Raw genomic sequence first — 22392 nt, forward strand, 5'->3', positions numbered from 1 at the left:
AAGCACTATGACAAATTTGTACATAATTTTGACTTTACTAATGTTATAATTGATTATTTGTCTGGTACGGTATAAATCAGTACATTTTACAGTTTGTGGTGTCAGTTGTACCCTGTGTTGTGTTAGAATATGTTTCAAATATTGATCACCAAAGCAGTTCATTACTAGATATTAGATCACTTTGTGTCTTGTTTTTCTGCATAAGAACATATAATGATTGCACCGTACATTCAGTCCAATTCATGGTCTAGTTAACAAGGTGGTGTTAGATCATAGGTTGGACTCAATGATCTCATAGGTCTTTTCCAACTTAATTCATTCTGTGATTCTGTGATTCTGTGTAAGATTTTGATCAGCTTGAAACTACTCTCATTCTGTCCAACTGAACTTTAAAAATTCAGTATCATATTATAGTGTTTCTCTTGAATGTGGTAGGCATTCACTTAGCTTTCAACTGGAAATTTTGCCCCACATCATATCCAGTAGGACTCAATTTATTATTCATAGCCCCAATATCAACAAAATTTAAAAAGCTTACTTCAGCTCCTACTCCTCCTAACAAGATATTATATACCAGGCTCATTTTTGGCTACACTTTGGTAATTTAGGAAAAGTAATGTTAAAATGAATCATATGTTGTTGATACTGATGAGCTACATCTATACAAGTGGCTGGTACTTGATGTAACTGATGAATTGTAACATTGGGATGTTGTCCTGGTTTAGGGCAAAATTTGGGAGAAAACCTCCAAAGGGGGCCCCTCCAGAAAGCAAACCCACACGGCCTCTCCCCCCCAACCGGTTCAAGAAGGATTCCTCGGAGACAAATGGAAAAAACCTGTTTATTTAACAGGCAAAGCACCCCTCAGCACACAAAATGAACAATACCGGATGACAACACTCTTTCACTGCTCTGAAAAAGATGACAAATTCAGAAAGTCTCTCTTGGGAGTGATTGCTCTGTTATCAGTCCCTCTGGTGCTGGGAATAGCTGCTGCAGGCCACAAGGTGCAAACTCTCGGTGTTTCCCAGGTCCCAGTCCAGAGCAGGTTCAAGTGGTTCCAAAAAAGGGAAAGGAAAAACAGTCCAGGGAAAAATTCAGACTGCTTAGCTAAACTAACTAATGAGCAGAAGCAAAAAGCAAGAGCAAAGCAGGAGCAAAGCAAAAAGCAAGAGCAAAGCAAAAAGCCAAGCAAAAAGCAAAAGCCGCACTATGTACTGCCCCATCTCTGTGTCCTGCCAGCCATGGGGGAGCAGGCTGATAACAAAACCAAAGCAAAACATTTGCTCTTCAGAGCCAGTCTTGAAGGCACAGAACATAATATCCAGCATAAACAGAACACACGAATGGGGATACAAGCATCATAAAGTCACCCCAGTACACCATCATCTCCAATTGGCCCAGCCTTGGCCAGCAGCATGTCCATCTTCAGACCCATCAGGGACTGGCTCTGCCAGACATGGCAGAAGCTTCTAGCAGCTTCTCACAGAAGCGACCTCTGTGGCCCTCCAGTACCAAAAACCAGGTTGTGTAAACCCACAATCATTCACCATGACCCATCATTTCTCTTAACATGCCATACAGGGATTATTCCAAGATGTGGTGATGGGTTTTAAGACACATGTCTCAAGCAAATCTTTAATTGCTAACATTATTTCTTTCTGCCTTCCAGGAATGCAATACTGCTTCAAAGAGACTAATTTTGTGGCTGGGGAATTTCTACTGGAGGTATTTTTACCTTTTCTACCAGAATAGGTCTCATACTAATATATGGCTTGGTGCCAAATTGACACTGTCCATCTGGTAATTCTAAAGTTAAGTCCTTTAAGATATCAATTCCAATTATATACTCAGGGGCTGGAACTGAGTATTTTTGACATGGTAAATTTCCTATTTTCATTTCACTTTGTGTTCGTACAGCTTCAATTTGTTTACCTCCTAATTCACTTATTAGAACCGTTTGGCCTTTAAATCTTTTTGGATTCCCATAAATTAGCGAGGCCTCTGCTCAAGTATCCACAAGGGTTTTAATTGTTTGAGTAGACTGGTTTTTCCAAAAACTTTGAAGTTCCACATGGGAATGGCAATCCTTTCTTGCCCATCCCTGTGCTGGAGCTTGGCCTATTTCCTAATCTTGGTTATGATATACTTCTATTTCCTGCACTTCCTGTAAGGGGTACAGCAAGTTAGTGTACAGATCCCAATCCTCCTTCTCCCTGGAACTAAGGACCCACCCATGGGGGACCTTCCACGGGCAGATGGAATGTCCCATCAAGGTTCCAAAGGTGAAGCCAATGGCTGACTTGCATCTTCTGGGGCCCTAATTTTCAGTTGGGAGCTCTGTACTTTCTTATTTAGTTTATTCAGCCCACAGTCTTTGTAAATCCTCCACATTTCATCAGTGGAAATTCCATCTATATTTTCTCGTGCTATTCAGTCTTTCAGAAGTGCAGCAAACATTTCTTTTTTTGAAACTTTATTATCCTCTCCAGACAGGGAGTCTGATTTATTCCATCCAGATCCACGTGGCTCCCATTCTCCCAAATCCCCTAACTGCTGTATTTTTTCTCACATCTCCAACTGAATTTCCTGTTTCAGTAATTTACAGGGTCATTATGGCATTTTTATATGCAGGAGGACCAACCTTCATTTATCAATTTCTCATGTGTACTGATAAAACATTTTGTAGCATTGTGTCTGCATCTCCAATAAAAACAACTGTTTTCATTCCTCCTCAAGATGCTTCATGCAATCTCTTAATGTGTACCAAGGTCTATCCCCCCCCAGCCACTCACTTTCTACTGGGTACTTATTATTTTACACTTCTCAGCTACAACTGACAGCAGTTTAGTATCTAGCTGTGTTCCCCAAAATGCCTCTTGAATAAAAGAATCCGAGCTCAAAGTCATAAATTTCCTACTGTCTCCGGGGTCTGTACCTACACCAGTGGCTCCCAAGTTGTGGAGTTGCACCATCCGTGTTAATAACGATTCTCCAGATTTTTGTTTGAATCTATCAAGCATATCATTATTCTTATGCTGTGTATAGTCATCTATATAATGTTTTATAACCTGTTGTCCATTTGCATCATATTCTGTTTTCCTACACAATACAGGGCCAATGTCAATGGTCTTATCTGACCCAGAATCATCTGGATCAGTACAGTCCCAAACATCTCTGTCCCATTGGTTGTGACATGCAGAGAGAGACTCTAAAACTCAAAGACAAAATGAGTTGTAAAGTATGTATGCAATAGGTTTTCTCCTCGAGCCAGGTCTTATGAGCTCTCAGAGAACCTATCACACCCGAGATAGCCCAGCTACATCAAATGGCATAAAATTAGCAGGATGGCTTCTGAGGTAGTGTTGGAAACAGAAAAAGGTTTAATAAAAGGCAAAATAACAAAGCTCTTACAGAGAAAAACCGAGCCAGGGGCAAGAGGTTCTTGCTCTTGCTAAAAACACCCCACAAAAGCGATTATTTCCTTTGTTCTCTTCTTTTTCTAGTGAATTACTTAGGTGGGACCTTCTGGCCTCTGTTCAATTGGGCAGCCCCAGGTTTGAGGTGAAGTCCCAAAGGTCCTATGAGATGTCTTTTTACCAAATTTCAGAGAGAAATTTCTGGGGTATTTTCCTTTTTAAGGAGACAAAAGATAATTTGGTCACTCCATCAACAGGGAGCACATTCCTATAGGTATGTTTTTATTCAGCCTGACACATGGGAATATCTCCACAAAGATGTGTACCCCTGTACACTCACGTTTTCTTTTATCCCCTAGAATGTTACATATGCATCAAGTTTCACAATAGATCATTTCTTGGCTCCCCTCCCTCTCTTCTTCGCATGCTAATGATCTTATCAGCCCTTTGTGCCTGCACAGTTGTCTCTGCAGGTTGTCTCAGGGGTCATAGGGGATGAAGTAAAGCTGTCTTCCTCAGGGTTGACTTTCTGACCCCGCTGCCTTGCGCATGCTTACTGATCTTTTGGCCACCGACCAAGCCAGGAGTCCAGATTCATCTGGTTTTAGGGGCTCAAGGAGCCTTGTTATCTCAGTATCCTTGCATATTGTATCCTGTTCTTGATAAACATCCTTCCCCTTGTTACAAATGATCAAATCGGTAGCTAAATTTATAAAAAATTTAACAAAGATTTATTAGATCGTTAACAAAAAAAAAAAATAGAATTTTAAAAGACCACCACAGCTTTGGGCAGCGTCGAACCCGGGTTTCGGCACTGGGTGAACCAGGATTCGACTGACAGAGTGACAGCATTTTCCCAGTGGTTCACCCCGAGTGCTTCAAGCAGCTAGCTTGTATACAGTTTATTCTGCCTGAGGCAGGGATGACCGAACATTTCTTTGTGTTTCTTCACATGTAGAACTGGATCTATATATGTGCAGGAACAGACAAAGGTAGATCCAGGGGTCCAGACGAATGTCTGAGCATCTAGGCAGAGTCTGTATTCATATGTAGCAGAGTGATGCCAGTTCTTGAGCACAGTAGATGTAATCATCTCAGGTGCAGGTCTTGTGAGTAGCTTAGACATTCCAGCAATCATGGTCCAGGAAGTTTTAGATGCAATCTTTTCGGGTGTAGATGCCAGACAAGTCAACAATCATGGCCCGGGACAGTCCCATTAATACGTTAACAGACCTGATATTATCTTAACGTTTTCCGGGAACTAGTTGAATAGAAATAAGACTCTGCTCCCAGCCAGAGTGGTCAAAGACATAACATTGGACTTCCACAATATTTTATACATATATAGCATGAATTATCTCTACCATATACTACACCCTTATCAGGCATCCTTGCATTCTTTCTTGCTGTTTTGCACGTAAGTCCTTTCCTTTTTCATGCAACCAAGGATGCAGCAAATATTAAGCAATGTCCATCATTTATGTGCCTATTCTTAATCAATACCTTCTAATTTCTGTGATTAATATATATCCTCTAGTTTCTGACCTCATGTTTCAGTCAAGATCCCATAGCAATCCAGCTTCTGCAATTACTGCATGTAATTTGATTTTATTCACTTGCCCCCTGAGTTTACAGTATTTATATTCAGCTACTCTAACAGCTGCTTTTTCATCCACGGTTTGGTAGGTATCCTATTTATGAGCAAGCAGCTTATTCTGACATTGTAGCATCACAATTTTATTTCTCTAAAATACTTTGTTCATACAGTAGTGTTTGTTTGGTCTGACGTATGTGATAAGCAGTCAAAACAATCCATCCCCTTCCACCTAAACTCGTAACTTCTTTCCCTTTTACAACAGGCAATTTTTGTAAACATTTAACCACATCAAGACATTCAGCCTCTCCCAATTTTGCATTCCATGATTCGCGTGGCCCTGCAGCAACAGACCATTTCCTGGCTATTGAACTATAAGGCATATCTTCCCCTCCTGTAATGTCAAGCAGGGGTTTCTGGTCTTTCTTCTTTTTTGATTTAAACATTTTGTTCAAATCCTGTCGACTACACCATTTTTGTTCTGCCAAATTATGTGATCAGCAAAGGGATCAGAACAAAATGACTTATGATGCTGTTGAGTCAGAGACAGAATGAAAGACTCCAGTCTTCATAAGGTGAATCAGAAGGCCAGTTGAATGAAAGTAGCGGGTCCTTTTATATGTGACTTGCTAACGTTATAAATGATCAATCGAAAAGCCAAATGTATCAAAATGCAAAAAAGATTTTTTTTTTTTCTGCGACCAAAATACGGTCCTCAAAAAACCCACAGCCAAAGAGACAGCGTCGAGCCCGGGATCGGCACTGGGTGAACCTAGATCCGACCTCTGTCACATCAGATCTCCCTCTGTTCACGAGTGCCACTTCTTGCGGGGCTATTTTATACAGTTTTTTATGCCTGAGGCAGAGGAGTCCTGATTTATTTTGTAACTCTGCATATTCAAGACAGTTTCTTTCACTGTGCACAGCTGGACAGTCGTTGCTTCCTGAGCGGTAGCCGGGGTAGCCAGTGTTGATCACATCAGGGGAAGTCGCATATTCAGATGTATTTTTCTGGCGACTTCTGCTATCTCAATTGATGGTACCAGTTGGGCGATGATTGTCCTTGGGCGTCTTCCGATCATCGCGCTGGCCATGTCTATTCATAAGTAAACTGGGTATTGTTCTTCTGTCGCCTTCAGGAATTTTGAGATTCCGAAGTAGACATCTGCCTCTGGGCTGCTTGTGGTCAGAAGCTCGTTTGGATTTCACAATCTCATAAAATACATTCTCTTTATAAGCATGAATTATTTCATTACATATATTACACTAAGGTAAGACTTAATTGGCAAAATAAACACGGGCAGGAGACCTTTCTTCTTTTTAATGGCTTTATTAAAAGTGATCATCTCAGGTGGGGAGAACCAACGGGCCCGTGCTCATGCTGCCACTGCTCCCAGAAGTGACTCAGAAGAGGAGGTAGAGTGCAGCTTTGTCCACTGGTCTGAGGGTAGAGCTGGGAGTTCCGTCCTCACGAGAGCATCGGGAGATTCCCTTGGTTTTAGATTCAGCATTCGAGGTCCTCTGTCTAGCTGACATCTTTTTTAGGTTAGGGTGAGGGGTAAAAAGGTCTTGGCGGATACTAGATTCTGTTCTTCACATCTAGACATTGCTTTGATTCATCAATTTTGTGTTGGCTCGTTGTTTTAGGGGTTTTTGGCTAGGTTTGGTGAGGGATCCCTCCCGTTGCATGCTGAACCCGATGTCATTTGCATGCTGACTCGATGTCCCTTCACCGTCCGGGTGCCATCTTCCAGGAAGCAGCAGGGCGACGCCTGGCTAAGGGAGCCGGCCAGCACCTGCCCCCGCGGGATACGGCGACCCGGGCCAGTAGCCCCGGCACAGCCGAGATCCGCGCCGAGGGGGGAGGAGGGCCCCTCCCGGTCCCCGAGGCGGATCCCCACCCCGGGGGCACCACCCGTGGGGCTCCCCGGCACGGCCAGGACCCGCACTGAGGAGGAGCGCCCCCCCCCGCTCCCCGGGGTCACCCCTGGCATGGGCGGGTGGGGGTGGGGCCCCGCCGGGGTAGCGGTGGGCTGGCTCGAGGCACTATTAAAAAGGAATCTGAAATAAACAGGGCCAAGAGACTTCTTCTCCTTTTTAATGCCTTTATTAAAAGTGATCAGCTCAGGATTGGGCAGCTCGGCAGGGCTGCAGTCCCCGTCGTCTCCCAGGGCGACTCAGAGGAGGAGGATATGCACAGCTTTGTCCACCAGGGGCAGAGCTGGGGATCAGATCCTCGCGGGAGCCTTTAGGGCCTGCTGATCCCTTCCAGTTGTTGCTCCTCCCAACCCAGTCGGCCTGGTCTCACCGCTGGGGACAACTCCCATGGTCAGGGCGAGAGGCTCCGAAGGTGTTCCGCATCTCTGCAGGCTCAGCACTCGGCTCCTCACGTCCAGACATCACTCCAGTCTCTCAACTCTTATTTGGCTCGTTGTTTTTGGGGTTTTCTCCGTGAGTTTGAGTCGGGGGTCCCACAGAGAATGCTGGTCTTGGAGTCACTTTGCATAACCCCCCCACCTTCTCAGGTGTCTTCACTATTCTGGGAAAGGTACAACTTAGCCTCGGGCAAGGCTCTGCTAATACAAAAGGAGCGATTAGCCTCAACGACCCGTGATTACAATAACAAAACATGCAGAACTGGGGCAGGGCCAGTGATCTGGCTGCCTTTTTGTAACTTTTTCTCACAAAAAAAATATTAACCGAATTTTTGTTCATAACAGAATCTGTTAACAGGAGATTACAACATGAAATTATTAACAATAAATAGTTAGAACTCCAACTTGGCAGCAATTGGTTTAACTTGTGAACTCTGCAACCTTAAAAAAAAATGGGCAGATTTTTCTACTCATAACAATTGGTCTCAAAGTAAAAATGCAGCTGGCTACTCTCTTAGCTGGGGGTGGGCGGGATTTTGTCAGAAAGGACTGAGACTTTAGCTGAGGGGTGTGGGGTTAGGCTCAGGTCGTCGCTTGCTCTCGGATCAGAGGAGAATGGTCGAATTGCCGCTATCGCAGGGAGAATTCGCTGCCACTGTGGAGTTCAGCTCCTGTACTGCTTCTTCCTTACGGTGGGTGAGCCTTTGCTTGTAATAGCGGACATTGAACTGGCACCTTATTAACATCCGGTCGTAGTAGAAAGGACCCTCATCATCTAATCGGATGCCTCAGGGGAAAAAAACTAAAAAAACTGGGATCCCAAACTCCTCCCCCTTCCCTGCGGGCGCGTCTCCCGGCTATGTGCCGCAGCTGCTTGCAGACACCTGGCTGCCGCTGCCCAGCCCCATTGTTTTCTGCTGCTGTCTTGTACTTTTTCTCTACATTTTAACCCAGCACCCTGTGCCTGCCAGGACACCCCGCGACTGCTGCTACGGCTGCGGAGTTTCTGCTACATTTTGTTTGCTACCCTGGATGTGCCTGCGTCTGCCATTCCAGCTGCCGCTCAGAGGTTCCTGTAACAGCCCATTCTGCCATCCAGAGGGGCACTGAGAACGGCTGCCCCTGGGGGTTTGTAAAAGAAGCCCCTTTTCCATCTCTTCTGCCAGCTCGCCCATCATTACCCACATGCAGAAAGGCAGTTGACCGTGCATCACAGTACCCCCTGCAGCCACGGGAGAATCATTGCACCTGCCCCACCTGGCCAGAAGCCAACAGCGCCCCTGCCAGCTGTGACCATACCTACACCAAAGGGGAAAGTGCTTGGCGGCCATGAGAAAGCTGTTATTTGGTTTCTGGTTTTCTTTGTTGTTGCTGCCGTTGTGGTTGTTTGGCTGCCTTGTTATACATACTAGTAAAGAAGTGTTATTCTTTTTCCCATATCTTTGCCTGAAAGCCTCTTAATTTCAAAGTTATAGTAATTTGGAGGGAAGGAGGTAATATTTTCTATTTCAAAGGAGGTTCCCACCTTCCTTGGCAGACACCTGTCTTTCGAACTAAGACAAAAGGGATTTCACCTTTATATTGTTACTTGTATAAAGGTACATGATCAAATGTTTATTTTGGAACTTTGTGGTCTGACATACCCATCTGCTGGCGAGGCACCTGGGCATGTCAATCATGAAGCCCCTGTTTTCCTAAAATTGCATGTGTTGTTTTGAAAAGGTACATATGTTTAAAGGTTCACACAGTGGTCAACTTTGGTTCAGGCTCCACATAGGGCCTACCACATCACCTCCTGTGCATGGTATGAGGTGGTATAGAATAAACCCAGGGTCCTGGCCTTAACCCATCTGGCTGCTGCAAAAATTAACTCTTTCCTGGCCAGAATCAGGACACTCCTTCAAAGCAAAAGTGGTCATGGTACTTAGGTTTCTTGTTTCTTTGTTCCTCTTTAGTTTTTACTTTCTCAACTCCCATTTGTGAAAAATGGAGTAGAAAATAAATAATTTTTGTAAAGTTTAATAAGAGATTAAGTAAGCAACAAAAAAAAAATCTGGCGCTGGGGTGCTCCTGGCCAACAGCCAAAGAACACTGCTGATATATGTGGACAGTGTTCTCTTTATAGGTTACATCACTGAGATACATGAGTATTCATGTGTTTCATGCATTATTCAAACATTCTTTCGAACTTTCTGGTGTTTTGGGAACTCCTTTGCTTAGCTTCTTCACACTCTGGCTTATCTGCATGACATCCTGTGTGTCAGGTCAATATATTTTATTTCTTCTTGTGTCTCTATCCTGCTGTTTCACATCCTCTGATAAGGATTTAGTATGTCCTCCTTAAATTTAACATGGTATTCTCTAATTGTCCTCCAGTGCTCTGTTTTGTGTCAGGGTTATCTTATCACTTGGACAGGTTGGTCAGTGGATGGCCTTACACTGTTCTTCTTGGTTACACAAAAGCCTTTTTTACATCTTATGTTTTGCTAAGATCTATATCACAATACATCAATCACACTAGTATTTCCATAAGTGATACATAGATATTATATTCATTACACTACTATTTCTATGAGCAACGCAGTGCATGCTTAAGCTATTATTATATTATATTATATTATATTATATTGCTAAAAAGAGTTATAATTGATACTATTTCTAAATACTTATAATCACTAACAACATACATAAGCTAATACATAAATGCGAAAGCCAATATTATCTGGTAATTTTTCACACATTTGATTGCCCTTTCCACTCCTTGTTCCTGCAGTCTCAAGCCTGACAATTCCTGAAACTTTTACTAGAAAAATTATGAATGAGGGAAGTTGAAAATTCTTTAATGAAAATGAATATGGAACATTGCAATGTATTTATGGATTTTAATTGTAATTTTGTGTGTGTGCTTTATTTCATGTCCATTTTTGTACTTTGGATTCCTCCTCTCATTTTCTTCCAACAAAACTGAGACAGGCATGAAGATAAAAATACTCATTAGTTTGTCTAATAAGTATATTTCATCCTTTTAATTTAATTGTTCAATCTTTAGGTATAATTTACATTTTGTGTTTTGCTTTCATTTTTGCCGTGTTTTATAACAGGAACAGGCTTCCTGGGTGTGTCAGTGTGATGACAATATGGTTCAAAAACTAGAAACAGATTTCAAGATGACTCTTCAGCAGCAGAGCACTCTAGAGCAGTGGGCGGCCTGGCTTGATAATGTAATGGTGCAAGCATTGAAACCATATGAAGGAAGACCCAGCTTTCCTAAAGCAGCACGTCAATTTCTTTTAAAATGGTCTTTCTACAGGTAGTCTTCTAAATTATTTTAGCAATTTTATTATTTGCTCAATAGTATGCCATAATAATGTTGAAAAAAGTTAGATCAGACAATAGTTCCCAAGAAATGTAGAGCTTTTCCCCCACCCCCCAAAAGATCGGTGTTCTTAACATTAAACACAGTGATATGTGCAACTCAGCAGAAGATGAAATTATTCTTGTATATTGTTTTATAGACCTCGTGCAAGTGTAATGAGGTTAGAATTTTATCCTGATTTGGAAACATACTATGAAATATTTTGGATTGAATAGCTATACAATTTTGAAGCCAATGTTTTACTATTAGTTATTAAAATACCATGGGTTCTATTTTTATTATGTAGGGACAATTTTTTTTAATTGTGTAAAATAACAAGACAAATGTTCTATGACATCTGCTACTGTATCAATTATCATAGTAAAGCTATTTTTATTCAAAATGGTGCATGATAGCATCTACTTTGTGAGAGTATCATATGGATGTTTTCATCCACAATCTGCATTTTTCTATTATAAAGTATACACAAACTTCTCTAAATTTTACAAGTTTAAAAATCATACTAATTAAAAACTTTGAACTAGGAATGGGAGCATAACAGACACAATATTTTGGAAGACCACTTTGTTTTAAATTAAATAACTTCAATACAATTTTGCTACTTAAAATTTTAAGAACTTACTTTTGCTAAGTTCAGTTTTTACACGTGCTCACATATTAGTAATTGTGCATACACCAAAAAACCCCTTCTTGCCTTTTTGAAAATTTAGCTTCTAGTTGTGTAATATGGTCTCTAACCATGCTTTCAAAAAAGGGGAGAGACAAATAATTCTTTCACAGACATTTCTTTCTGAAGACATCATAAATCAGATGGTTTTGAAAGCATTACTTTATTATTCTTGAAGTGTATATTCCAAATGAATGAATTATTAAAGAATTGTGATATTTATTTCATATTTTCCCCCCATATTTAAATAGCTCAATGGTGATTCGAGATTTAACCTTACGCAGTGCTGCTAGCTTTGGCTCTTTTCATCTGATCCGCTTGCTTTATGATGAGTACATGTTTTACTTAGTCGAACATCGTGTTGCTCAGGCAACAGGAGAAACACCTATCGCAGTTATGGGAGAGGTAAGATAATACACAAGAAAATGGATTGGTGAATTAAGCAATAAATTCAGATATGCATTTTCAGGTTTTTTAACATTTACATGGACCTATAGGATATTTTTTAATAATATTTGTAATCTGTTGTAGATTGAGTTGCAAATACATTGGCATCTTCAAATTTGGGTTATATACCTTCATTCATGTTTCACACAAATGAAATGAAAGTAGCATGGAAGTACTTGCAGGATTGGGACATGGCATAATTTCATGCCTATATTTCAATGTATTTTGTTTAAAATAAACAGAGCAAAGTATAAATTCAGAAACACCGTATCTTATATGCGTTTATGGTATTTGCAATCTGAAGTTTTCCTCACTCTTTTTTTTTTCAGTAGCACCCCTAACCATTAATTTTGTGTAAGTTGCTTAAGAATTCACATTATCTTAGGAGTTATCATCAAGGAATTGTACTTTTAAAGTTCTAGAAAATTAATGTGGACATACAATAGATAGTTCACCAGACTGAAGCTCGATGTTTTTATACTTGATGATCATTATATCATGTTTAATTTTACTGATAAGTTGTAAGTCACCTTGCATGACTTGATATATATTTTTTCCCTCAGGATATATTAAAAAGTATAATTAAATATTATAAAAATATGTACATTTTCATAGAGATTGGAAGTCTTGGCTTAATTTGTAGTTTGATTATTCTGACATGTAAAAAAGAAATTACTTTCTGATTAGATACTTGAACTCTGCCATTACATTTATAGCAAAGTATTGGAAAAGTATAATATTGCTACATTCTTGTTTTCTTGACATAGTATATGTCAAATGTAATGCTTGTGGTGTACTGTGGGACTTCCTAGAATGTTTTGGTGAACTTATGACAGATATTATCTTAGGAGAAAACATGTAATCTAAAGTTTTGAGAGATGAGAGGGGAACAGGGAAGTTGTAAACATTCATTAAATGCATGGCTTCTTGTGTTTCTCTGCATTTACTGACTAGTTGAAATAAAATGGGAAAGACTAAGGCTAGTTTGACAAACACTTGAAGCCATTATGAAGTGTCTTTACGGCTGAGAAAAAGTTTCCTTCTCTCCCATCCCCTTAGATTTGTAGATTGATTCTGGTACAAGTACTCAGACAGTCCTGTGGTTAACTGGATCAGAGAATTAATCATGTCTGAAATAATCCCTTGGGCTATTTTTATTGGGTTAGGTCTGTCATGTTGTTCTTTGCATGGCCATGTGGATGACTTAAAGTGAAAGGATGGGTATGGGAAGGTGAGGAGTGAGTATATATGAGGGAACCTGGAAAGATAGGGCTGCTGCTGCTTATGCTGGTTTAGTGTTCACTGAAGTTTTATCTTTCTGTATTTCTGAAAAGGACTGAGTCAGGTATGTTTAGAAATATATTTATTTAAATATTGTACTCCTTTTATTTGAGATTAACAAATCAAATTATGCTCTGCAGCTTCTCATTTAAGAGAAGGGTAAAGGACTCAGACAAAGAAAGGGAGGAAAGAAGTTTTTATACTTGTGAGCAGCTTTTCACTTTATTTTTTATAAGTAAACTAGTCAGCATAATATACTGTAATGACCATCAACCCTATTTTCAGTGGTGCCATTTATTTATCCTATGTATAGTTTTGCTACACTATAACTGCCTTAGTGACACACCATTTCAGGATAACTTTTAAGCAAGCTTTTGGTTAAAGTATTGCAGTTTAAAAATGGACACCGGTCATATTTTCCAGCATTCTACATCAGAAATATTTCACTCAAAGCAACAAAGGCCTTAACATAAGTCACCCTAAAAATGCAAATACATATGCTTAAGTTTATATCCTATTGTTTTAATTGCTGACAATATTTTATTTTAATTTCTTAATTATGAACACAAATATAATGGAATGGAAAATGAAATTGTATACTATGGATGTGACTGAAGTCAAATGCATGCACTTTCATACTAGCCACCATCCATTAGAGCATACTACTGGCTTTTCCATAGATAATCTAAGGTCATGTTTGTGTAGGACTGTGCGCACAATTTTATTGTTTATTTTGCAGTTTGGTGATTTAAATGCTCTATCCCCTGGAAATATGGATAAAGGTAAGCACTCCCAAATGTATAATTTTATATAGAACTAACATGTCTATTGGAGCAAAGCAAGTTCTTTTTTTTTTTTAAATATAGTTAAGCAGAATTGAAAGCTACATCATAATTTAAATTATGTGAATATTACTATTATAGGGGTACAATAGGCTATACATGATATATAGTATATTATAAGGACTAGAATACTCTAGGGCCTAAATAGTTAATTTTTTTTAATGTCTAATTTTTACACAAGAAATTTTCAAAATTTAATTGTATAATCTGGTGAGAGAGCTGAAAGGGATGGACAGCTGGAAAAAGGAAGATATGATTGGTTATTACACTTTCCTGTGTTTTCATATTTCATGTTATTTGCAAAATGAAGGCCTTTGTATTCAGATTTTTTCCCTTTGTGCTTTCTTTTTGTTTTCTTTTGTTTTGTTTTGTTTCGTTTTGTTTGCAGATGAGGGCAGTGAAGTTGAAAGTGAACTAGAAGAAGAGATGGATGAAAATGGAGGGCCACAAGCCAAGAGGGAGAAAACAGACTTAAACCAAGCATTTCAGGTGGGCTGCTTGCAGCAGCCAGTGCTTGAGAGTGGAATAGAGCAGAGCCTCCTGAACCCAATTCATAATGAGCACATTGTTACAAATACTCAGACTATCAGACAATGCAGTGCTACTGGAAATACATATACTTCAGTCTAATATTGAAGTGCTCCCTAACTGCATTAGCCTTGTTGATGCTGGACTTAATAGGGGAGATAGGAGAATAGGTCTGAAAGTCATCTTATCAAATTTTGGCTGTGCTGAACATTACCTTTTATTGGATTGTGAAATAAAATGGGTGTATGCATTTTGCCAGATGTTTAAAAATATTGTAAGCAAAATAATTTTACACTGGTTATTCAATATTGAGTTTTCGTAGTTTCAAGTGTCAATGAAGACTTTTGTCAAGCTTTTAATGTAAATGCTTTTGTCCTCTTAAAATTAAAATAACTTATTTTTTTCATAGTTTAAATATATTTTAATGCTAATTATTTCTCATAATGATTTCATATACATAGATTTTTAATTAGATGCAAAATATGAAAAGAAATACTTTCTTTGACATACTGGATGCATGCTCATTTGCAGTAGATGCATCAAATCTGTTATAAAAGGTGCTTTTCATTGAACACAACTAGAAGACACTATTTTCATGAAAGTGTGAGCATTCAGGGGGTATTTTTATCATAATGTTGGAGGGTTGGGAAGATCTAGTTTTCTTTCTGTAAGGAAGAAGTGTTTTCACTGCATTTACAAATGCAGAATAAGTGATAAAATTGTAACAATGTGGTAATATGTACACTGTAGGCACACCTAATTATCTAATCACATGTAAACAATCTAAGCTTCCTTTAAAATCAACAGCTCTGGATTATATTTGCATACCAATTCCTCTGGTTTTGGAGACTACTGATTCTATTTTGAGACCACTGCACAGATATGTCTGGTTGTCAAATGGTACTGTAGTTAATAGAAACTAAACCACAATAGAAGTAACTTGATTTTTTTTAAGTGTACGTGCTACTTATGTTGAACTGGACATATAGGAAAACATTCCTTTTGGATGACTTTCTTCTATTCTAGGCCTGTTCCTACTATTTTAATTAGCTGCTTTCAAAAATGATAATTTATAGAATGTAAGAAATGTAGCAACCTGCATAATTTTCTTTTTAAAATGTGTCTCCTGATTAATAAAGTGAATTTAATTTTTTACAAAAACTAATTAAGGTAGTGTAACTGGCACGCCTCCCTTGTACTTATTCCCAATTGCATTAAATTTTAATAGGTGGCTAGATGGATCATTGCTATTTAAGAATGTACATCAGGGATCATTGTACCTCGGCTATTACATGGTGCCTTAAACAGAACTGAAACTAAGATTTAGTATTTTTTGTTATTTTTAATAACTCTTAGCATTTATTCAACAAGGTGTGCTTGTCACTTACAAATTTCCTAAGTATTAGGGGCAGGTTGCATAGTCTTCAAAGAAATAAAGTGGGTTTTATTATTAAGTGATATTTATATCCCTCCTAAAATTGATACTAAAAATATTTTTTCTTGTTTCTAGTTGAATTTCACTTCATTACAAATAAAATTTGCTTGGGAACTTGAAAAGCAAAACTAGCTTTAATGCCAACTTCAAATCTTGTTAAAGTAAATGCACTGTAGTCATAAGCATGGTTATATTGTTTAAACTCTTGCCAGATTTTAATTTTAAAAATTGAGACTAAATAAATAAGCAGGTACATAATGCAGCACATATTTTCAATTTGCATATGTGGTAGGGTGTCAGTCTGATGCTAGGTTTTAATGGTTATATTTTATAGTGATAGTTTATACAGTCCATATTAATTGATGTTAAACATTTATTATTTTTTCTGATTATTTTAAGCATTTTCATGATTTTTAAAGCAGACATAAGTTTACTAGGCTAAAATGTTGAATATAATTAAATAAAAGCAAAAAAGTGAAAGAAAGAATAACAAAAGTAATTTTATAGAAAGGACTGCATTAAAAATGAAGGGAGTCTCTTGTTTTATCTAGTGTGACTGTGGATTGATATTTTTTTAAAGTCATATATACCAAATGGGTAAACAGCATGTGACATGAACAGTGTATTTTTAGCAAAGAAATTTGTTGCTAGAGCTTTCAGATTAATCAAGAATGGTTATAGCTCAACTGAGAGGGTTTAATACTTTTTGGGGTACGAAATTATTTGTACATTTCTTAGCAAAATTTGGAGGCAAACCCATCCTGCTCCATTCTATGTAGGCACAATTCCTACTTATGTCTGTAGATGTTTTTTGTCTCAGCAAAAAGTGCAAATGAGGTTTGTATTAATTTCTATCTAAATTCACCTGTGCACTGAATCCTCATAGGTTGTGTTCTCCCAAATATCACTGCATCCTGGGTTTTTTCCCTTAGAAATCAGCACCTTTCACCAAAAATCCTAAAAACTAACCTATGATATTTGCTCCCTTTTATTTTGCATTATAATATTTTAAAAAATAAAATATAGTTGAATACTCAGTATTTTTCATTCTTAACATAGGGTGCCCTATGCTGTACTGATGGTCCCTATTGCCTGGTTTCAAATTTTGTGTTGACAAACTTTAAATATTTTTTATTGGTAGAATGTTGGATTTATTGTTGCTGAAAGAAAAGTATGGTTGTAACATGTAATTCTAGATTGCTAAGAAGAGGTGGGACCTGAACATCTTCTGAACAGTTAATCACTGTTCATGTAGTGCAAAAAGAAAACAAAACATATGCATACAAAGATAGAATGCATATCATGGATTCTAATAGAAGTTGTCAAAACAAATTTAAATTATTCCTTATTCAGATAACTGAATTAAGTTTGTATATCTATGCTTATCAACTGATTATTCTCTCAAATTTTAAAGTAATATTTTCCCCACTTTAACAATTATTTGACAGAATTAAGTTGCTGTAAGCTGCTGTGCTTTGCTTTTAAATTTACTGCAATTTAAATCAAACATACCCGCATGAAACAATTTAAATACTTTTGATATTTGTTAATAGATGGGTATTGTTAATGATTTGAGCACAGAAATATGGATACCTCAGTCCAAATTATGTAGTATGCAGCATGTGGCTGAATTGCCACTCTGAAGCTTGCTTAACTCTTTTAGAGCTCTAAAGAGCTGTAGCAAGCATCTACTATCTAGACACTACAAGATAAGGGTTCACATAATTTGTGGATTTTACCCAATCTTGATGTGAAATTAAAAAATTATTTTAGAGTCGCTTCCCCCATTGGCACAAATTACTTAGTAAACAGTGTGGTGGAATGGGAATGGGTATTGTTGAATTACTTTGTCAAAACATGGGGCCCAATTTTCACAAGTTTAAATATATGAAAAGTTGCATTTTCATATTTTTCATTGTAAATCAGTTTTTTTTAAAGCTCCCTCTTTTCAGTTTTCTGCTTCTGTGTTTTATTAGTATACTGTAGCATGCTTTGTGCATCTTTTTTTTTTAATGTTCCGTTAAAAAAAATGGATAGTACTCTTTAAATTGTTTACTTGCAAAATTATGATGTACAGCCTTTAGTTCAAAAATGTGTAAAATATTGTGCTTGTGTACTGTCGCTGAGGAATCTATAGCTTTATAAAACATTTCAGTTTAAACTGAAGCATTTTTAAATGTTTGAAATAATGCTTCTATTCAAAATATTTTCCACGGGGGAAGACCTGACCTGATATATTTGTGGTTCTCACCAAATGATATCAGCATTGTTTAGAAATACATTTATATTAGTTAGCACTACATTGCAATCTAGCTTACTTTACAGAGTGGTTTTACAAAATGAAATAACCTTTTATAGTCATGGAAAAAAAAGGTGAAAAAGTAACTTTTTAAATGATGTAAGTATTTTTTGTACTTTGTGACAGTTATTTCAGAGTTTAAAACATTCTTTTGACAGATCAGTATAGATTTCTGAAAATTACATCCTCGTCTGCAGAAAAAGAAAACTATCATGTCTATGGTTTAAAAATAGGTCAATAAATGGTATTCTAGTATCTTTGCTACTTTGGTGATTAAAAAAATAAAAAAACAGGAATAGAAGAATAAATACAAAGTACTTACTTAGTTTTAGCCTTAGAAAATTAATTTAATGTAATGCCTTGCATTAACCCTTTGAGCATTGCGAGGATACACTTTTTAGGTAATTTAATTAGACCACTGAAAATATTCTATATATTTAAGTAACTGATTGTCCTGCAGATTTTTTTTTAATTTCTAACTTAAATATTTGCATGGTAGACAGAAATGTTTCTGTTTCAAAAGGCTTAATAGATTTAGGTTAAATTATTCACTGCCACCAATATGTGCTGTATGGTGCAAAACTATTTCTTCTATTTTATTTTCATAATTGCATAAATATCTGAAGAAATAAAATATTTGACTCTACAGTCATAGGTTGTTTACTTTAAGATCTCTTTACAATATGGAGGTTTAGAAAAAATATTTGTACTCTTTTAGAAATATCTTCAGGCTGATATTAAAATACTTTAATACTGTAAATTAAAATCCTCACAAATAAAACCAAAACTATTTAATTAACAAGAAAATTAATTTTACAGAACCCTTGGTATGTTTGCAATCAAATTTTCAGCAGTCTATCTGATAAATAGAAAAAAAGGACATTGTATTCATATTACTTTTAAGTCAGTCACTGTGATATGAACTAATGGAAAGACAGTGGTACTAGATTCAGCTTCCTCTACAGGGATGCAGTTTGTATGCCTCTTATTGAATGTCAGAATTTAAAAAGAAATAAAAACCAAACCCTAGAAATTGCACTTGCCTTCTGCTGTGTTGAAAAGTCCTTTGTTCTTAAAAGTACTACTCACCAGAACAAGGGAACAAGTTCAGAAGTGAGTAGAGAGTTGTTGAAAATTATAGATAGAAATATCACCTTACTTAGCTTTTCTACTGGTTGATGGCAGAAGCAATCAACAACAGTATGTGCAAATGTATTTTATTCAAATCTAGCTGAGTGAAAAAAGTCTCATTATATTTAGTGGAATTATGTCACTAATATAGTGCAAGTAAGTTGTAAAGATTTCTAGTCAGTTAATGCAAATTCATGCATAATTATAATGCAATACTCAAAGGGATTTAATTTAACAATATTTTATTCATAATTTACTGTAAATGCTCCCCAGTTTGCCTGCCTTGAATATTGCTGCTAGTGATTCTAAATGTGAGCAAACCTAACTGTAATTTACCCATTTTACTTAAGAAAGAGTAAAAGCCACTTACAAAGTGACTGCCTAGTTTTTGTTTGAGGAAAATATGCCTCAGTTTGATCATTTAAACTTTCATGATTTATTCTTTTTTCTTAAAAAAAAAAAAAAAACTCAGCCATTTAAATGTTGGGACTGGAAGCCCTGAGTAATTAAAGTTTTTGTAAAAATTGTTCTTCACTATAGAGAAAAAAGTCCATAACAAGACTATGAGCATTAAAATGACCCTCACTTAAATCAGAATCAGGGAAAGGCTCTTATGTTCTTAAGTGCTTCCTTGATAATGTTGCAAATGTCTTCAAGAATTTTCAGCACTGGGTGAACTTTAAAATAATAAATATTTGAAAATAATTAAGACTGTAGAGGGACAACCTCCCTTGATTTGGGTTCACCAGGTATATTTATCCATTATCTTTTGACTCGCTGATAAGAGGGTCTTTTTCTTTTAGATTTTGTTATGCAAAGAATACTATAGGGTTCTCAAATGCATTGTTAAAGTGATTGTTCTGTATTTAAACATTAAATATCATATTGGAGTAACTCAATAAACCAATTTAAATGTAAAAAAAATATAATTATGCACCAAAGCAAGTTTCTCATCCTCACTGAAAATTTGGATTTACAGTAATAACCAATGAGGCTATTGAATAAACTTTTTGAGTGCCTTTCAAACACTTAGGAAATTTTGCCTCAGGTGGTAAACTGTAATTCGGTTAATTCTAGAGCTTGCCAATCAGTAATTCTGTTGTCACTCAGGGCTTTCTTAGCTTCTAGAAAACTTACTTGGTTCCATTTATTTTCTACTGTATTTTTTTAAGGTGCCATCATTTAAATTTCACTTAGTAAGTGGCAGTTTACACTATTCAGCACCACAGGCACAGAAATGTAATAACACTAGGAGAAATTGAACTTTTGCTTTCCTGTTTACTACATACATTATGTAAATTAAGAAAACAACTTTTTTGTAGAAGGTGCATGTGACATAATGTAGTTTTGAAGTTTTTTAATTTGTTGAACACACTTTTTAATTATTTAAGGAAAACCTCTTTAGAGAATAATTTGATAGGATTTTTTGTATAATGTGCTTGATTTTGTAAATATGTATTTCCTGATGTGATTTTTTTTTTTGTGAGAAATGGTTAATCTTTTAGTATATCATGTCCTCTCAAAATTGGAAGGAGATAATAGTTTGTGGGCAATTTGTATTGTGTACTGTACAATAACTAGGAAACTTTTATAACTCTAAAAATATATATTAACTTTTAGTGTGTTGTTTTTAAAAATAATGGCTGGAACATGCTAAGGACAGTAGGATTTTTCTGAATATTTCAGACTTGATCTCAGGCTAGTTTTCTTGTGTTTTTCAAAATAAAATTGTGTATTGTCTTCTGAAATAAATAAATTTGTTTTCCTGTTACAAACATTTGACATTTGAATTGTTTTGGGTTTTTATAATTAAATACTTTAGATTGCAATACTAATCAATTTGGAAGAAAAATTATTTCAACTTTATTTAAATCATAAATGGAAGTTTAGTTCAACCCCCCTGCAGTGCTATAATATAGTTCCCATAGCATACAATATGGCAGAAATGGTGGAAATTCAGGGATGCAAGTTAGTGTAAGAAGACAACAGAATATGATGGGTTGCACCTCAAAATACCATTTTTATTACTTCTGCAAGGTGATTTTTCTGCACAGTGTTGATATTACCAAGCAAGTCACAGTCCATATCATGTTATTTTAAATGTATTTAATTTGCCTCACCTCAGGCAATCACTTCTAATGTGTAATAACACATATAATCCACAACAATCTAAACTGTGTCAAAAGCCTAGACAAATATAAAGCCAATTATTATTCCACAAATGAACCAAGACACTTAAACTGATGCCTTAAGTTTTACCTTTCATATTTTTGAGATTCTGTGCTGCCTTGGTGTGTGTTTCTGAGCTTCATATTAAGTAAGTTCTCTTCACAGGGTGGGTAGACAATCCTTTTCCAGCTTGAGAACCAAGGACAACTGTTACAGCCTCAGGCCCAAAAAGCATAAACAACGGTGAACTGAAGAGAGCAAATAAGGAGGATGGGACTTCATAACCTGAAGCTGTAATTGGACAATTAACCCCAATATGTAAATGGACCAAAACTTGTAAAAGTGTGAAACCATGTGACTGGTCATCCATTTTGTGACTATTTTGCATCCATCTTGTGTGTAGTCCTGGCCAGGGTCTTGTACTGCCCAAGATGTATCCATTAAGGCCTTTTATTAGATACCTACCTTATTATTTTAGCTCTGTCTAGTGTCTGTTCCAGGTCAGCCTCTCAAGGCATCAAAACCTTTATCTCTTTCTGGCACTGTTAATGTTATGCCAAATAGAGTTGCTATGTTGACTTGATGCTGTTATTCCTAATCTTGTTCCAAATTTCACTAAATACCATTGTATGTATTCTTCCCCAATAACTGGATTAGCCTAAGGATATTTAAAAAGCAAACAAAAAGAAATATTGACTACAATGTGGTGCTCTTGACAGTTTTTTCTGAACAATTTTATTAATATAACTGTTTTCCTAAGGAAATACTATGCACCCAAAATCTGAAGCTGTCTTCACTACTAGAGTTTAATGCATAGTCAGACATACTT

At 36.9% G+C, this 22392-nt stretch overlaps 1 protein-coding gene across 1 annotated transcript in view; it reads left to right on the forward strand.

The window, feature by feature from the left end:
- The window catches only part of LOC128946102 (transcription factor RFX3-like), a 154979-nt gene extending 140348 nt beyond the window's left edge, over positions 1-14631 (forward strand). The window contains exons 13-16 of the mRNA XM_054290006.1: positions 10490-10698; positions 11683-11836; positions 13899-13941; positions 14390-14631. Coding sequence (XP_054145981.1) covers positions 10490-10698; positions 11683-11836; positions 13899-13941; positions 14390-14631 — 648 coding nt within the window. The remainder of the gene's footprint in view (positions 1-10489; positions 10699-11682; positions 11837-13898; positions 13942-14389) is intronic.
- The last annotated feature ends 7761 nt before the right edge of the window (positions 14632-22392 follow it).

This window comes from Melozone crissalis, unplaced genomic scaffold (genome assembly GCF_028551555.1).
Source record: "Melozone crissalis strain CALT ecotype California unplaced genomic scaffold, PUWL_Pcris_2 ptg000074l_1, whole genome shotgun sequence".
Taxonomy (NCBI): Eukaryota; Metazoa; Chordata; class Aves; order Passeriformes; family Passerellidae; genus Melozone; species Melozone crissalis.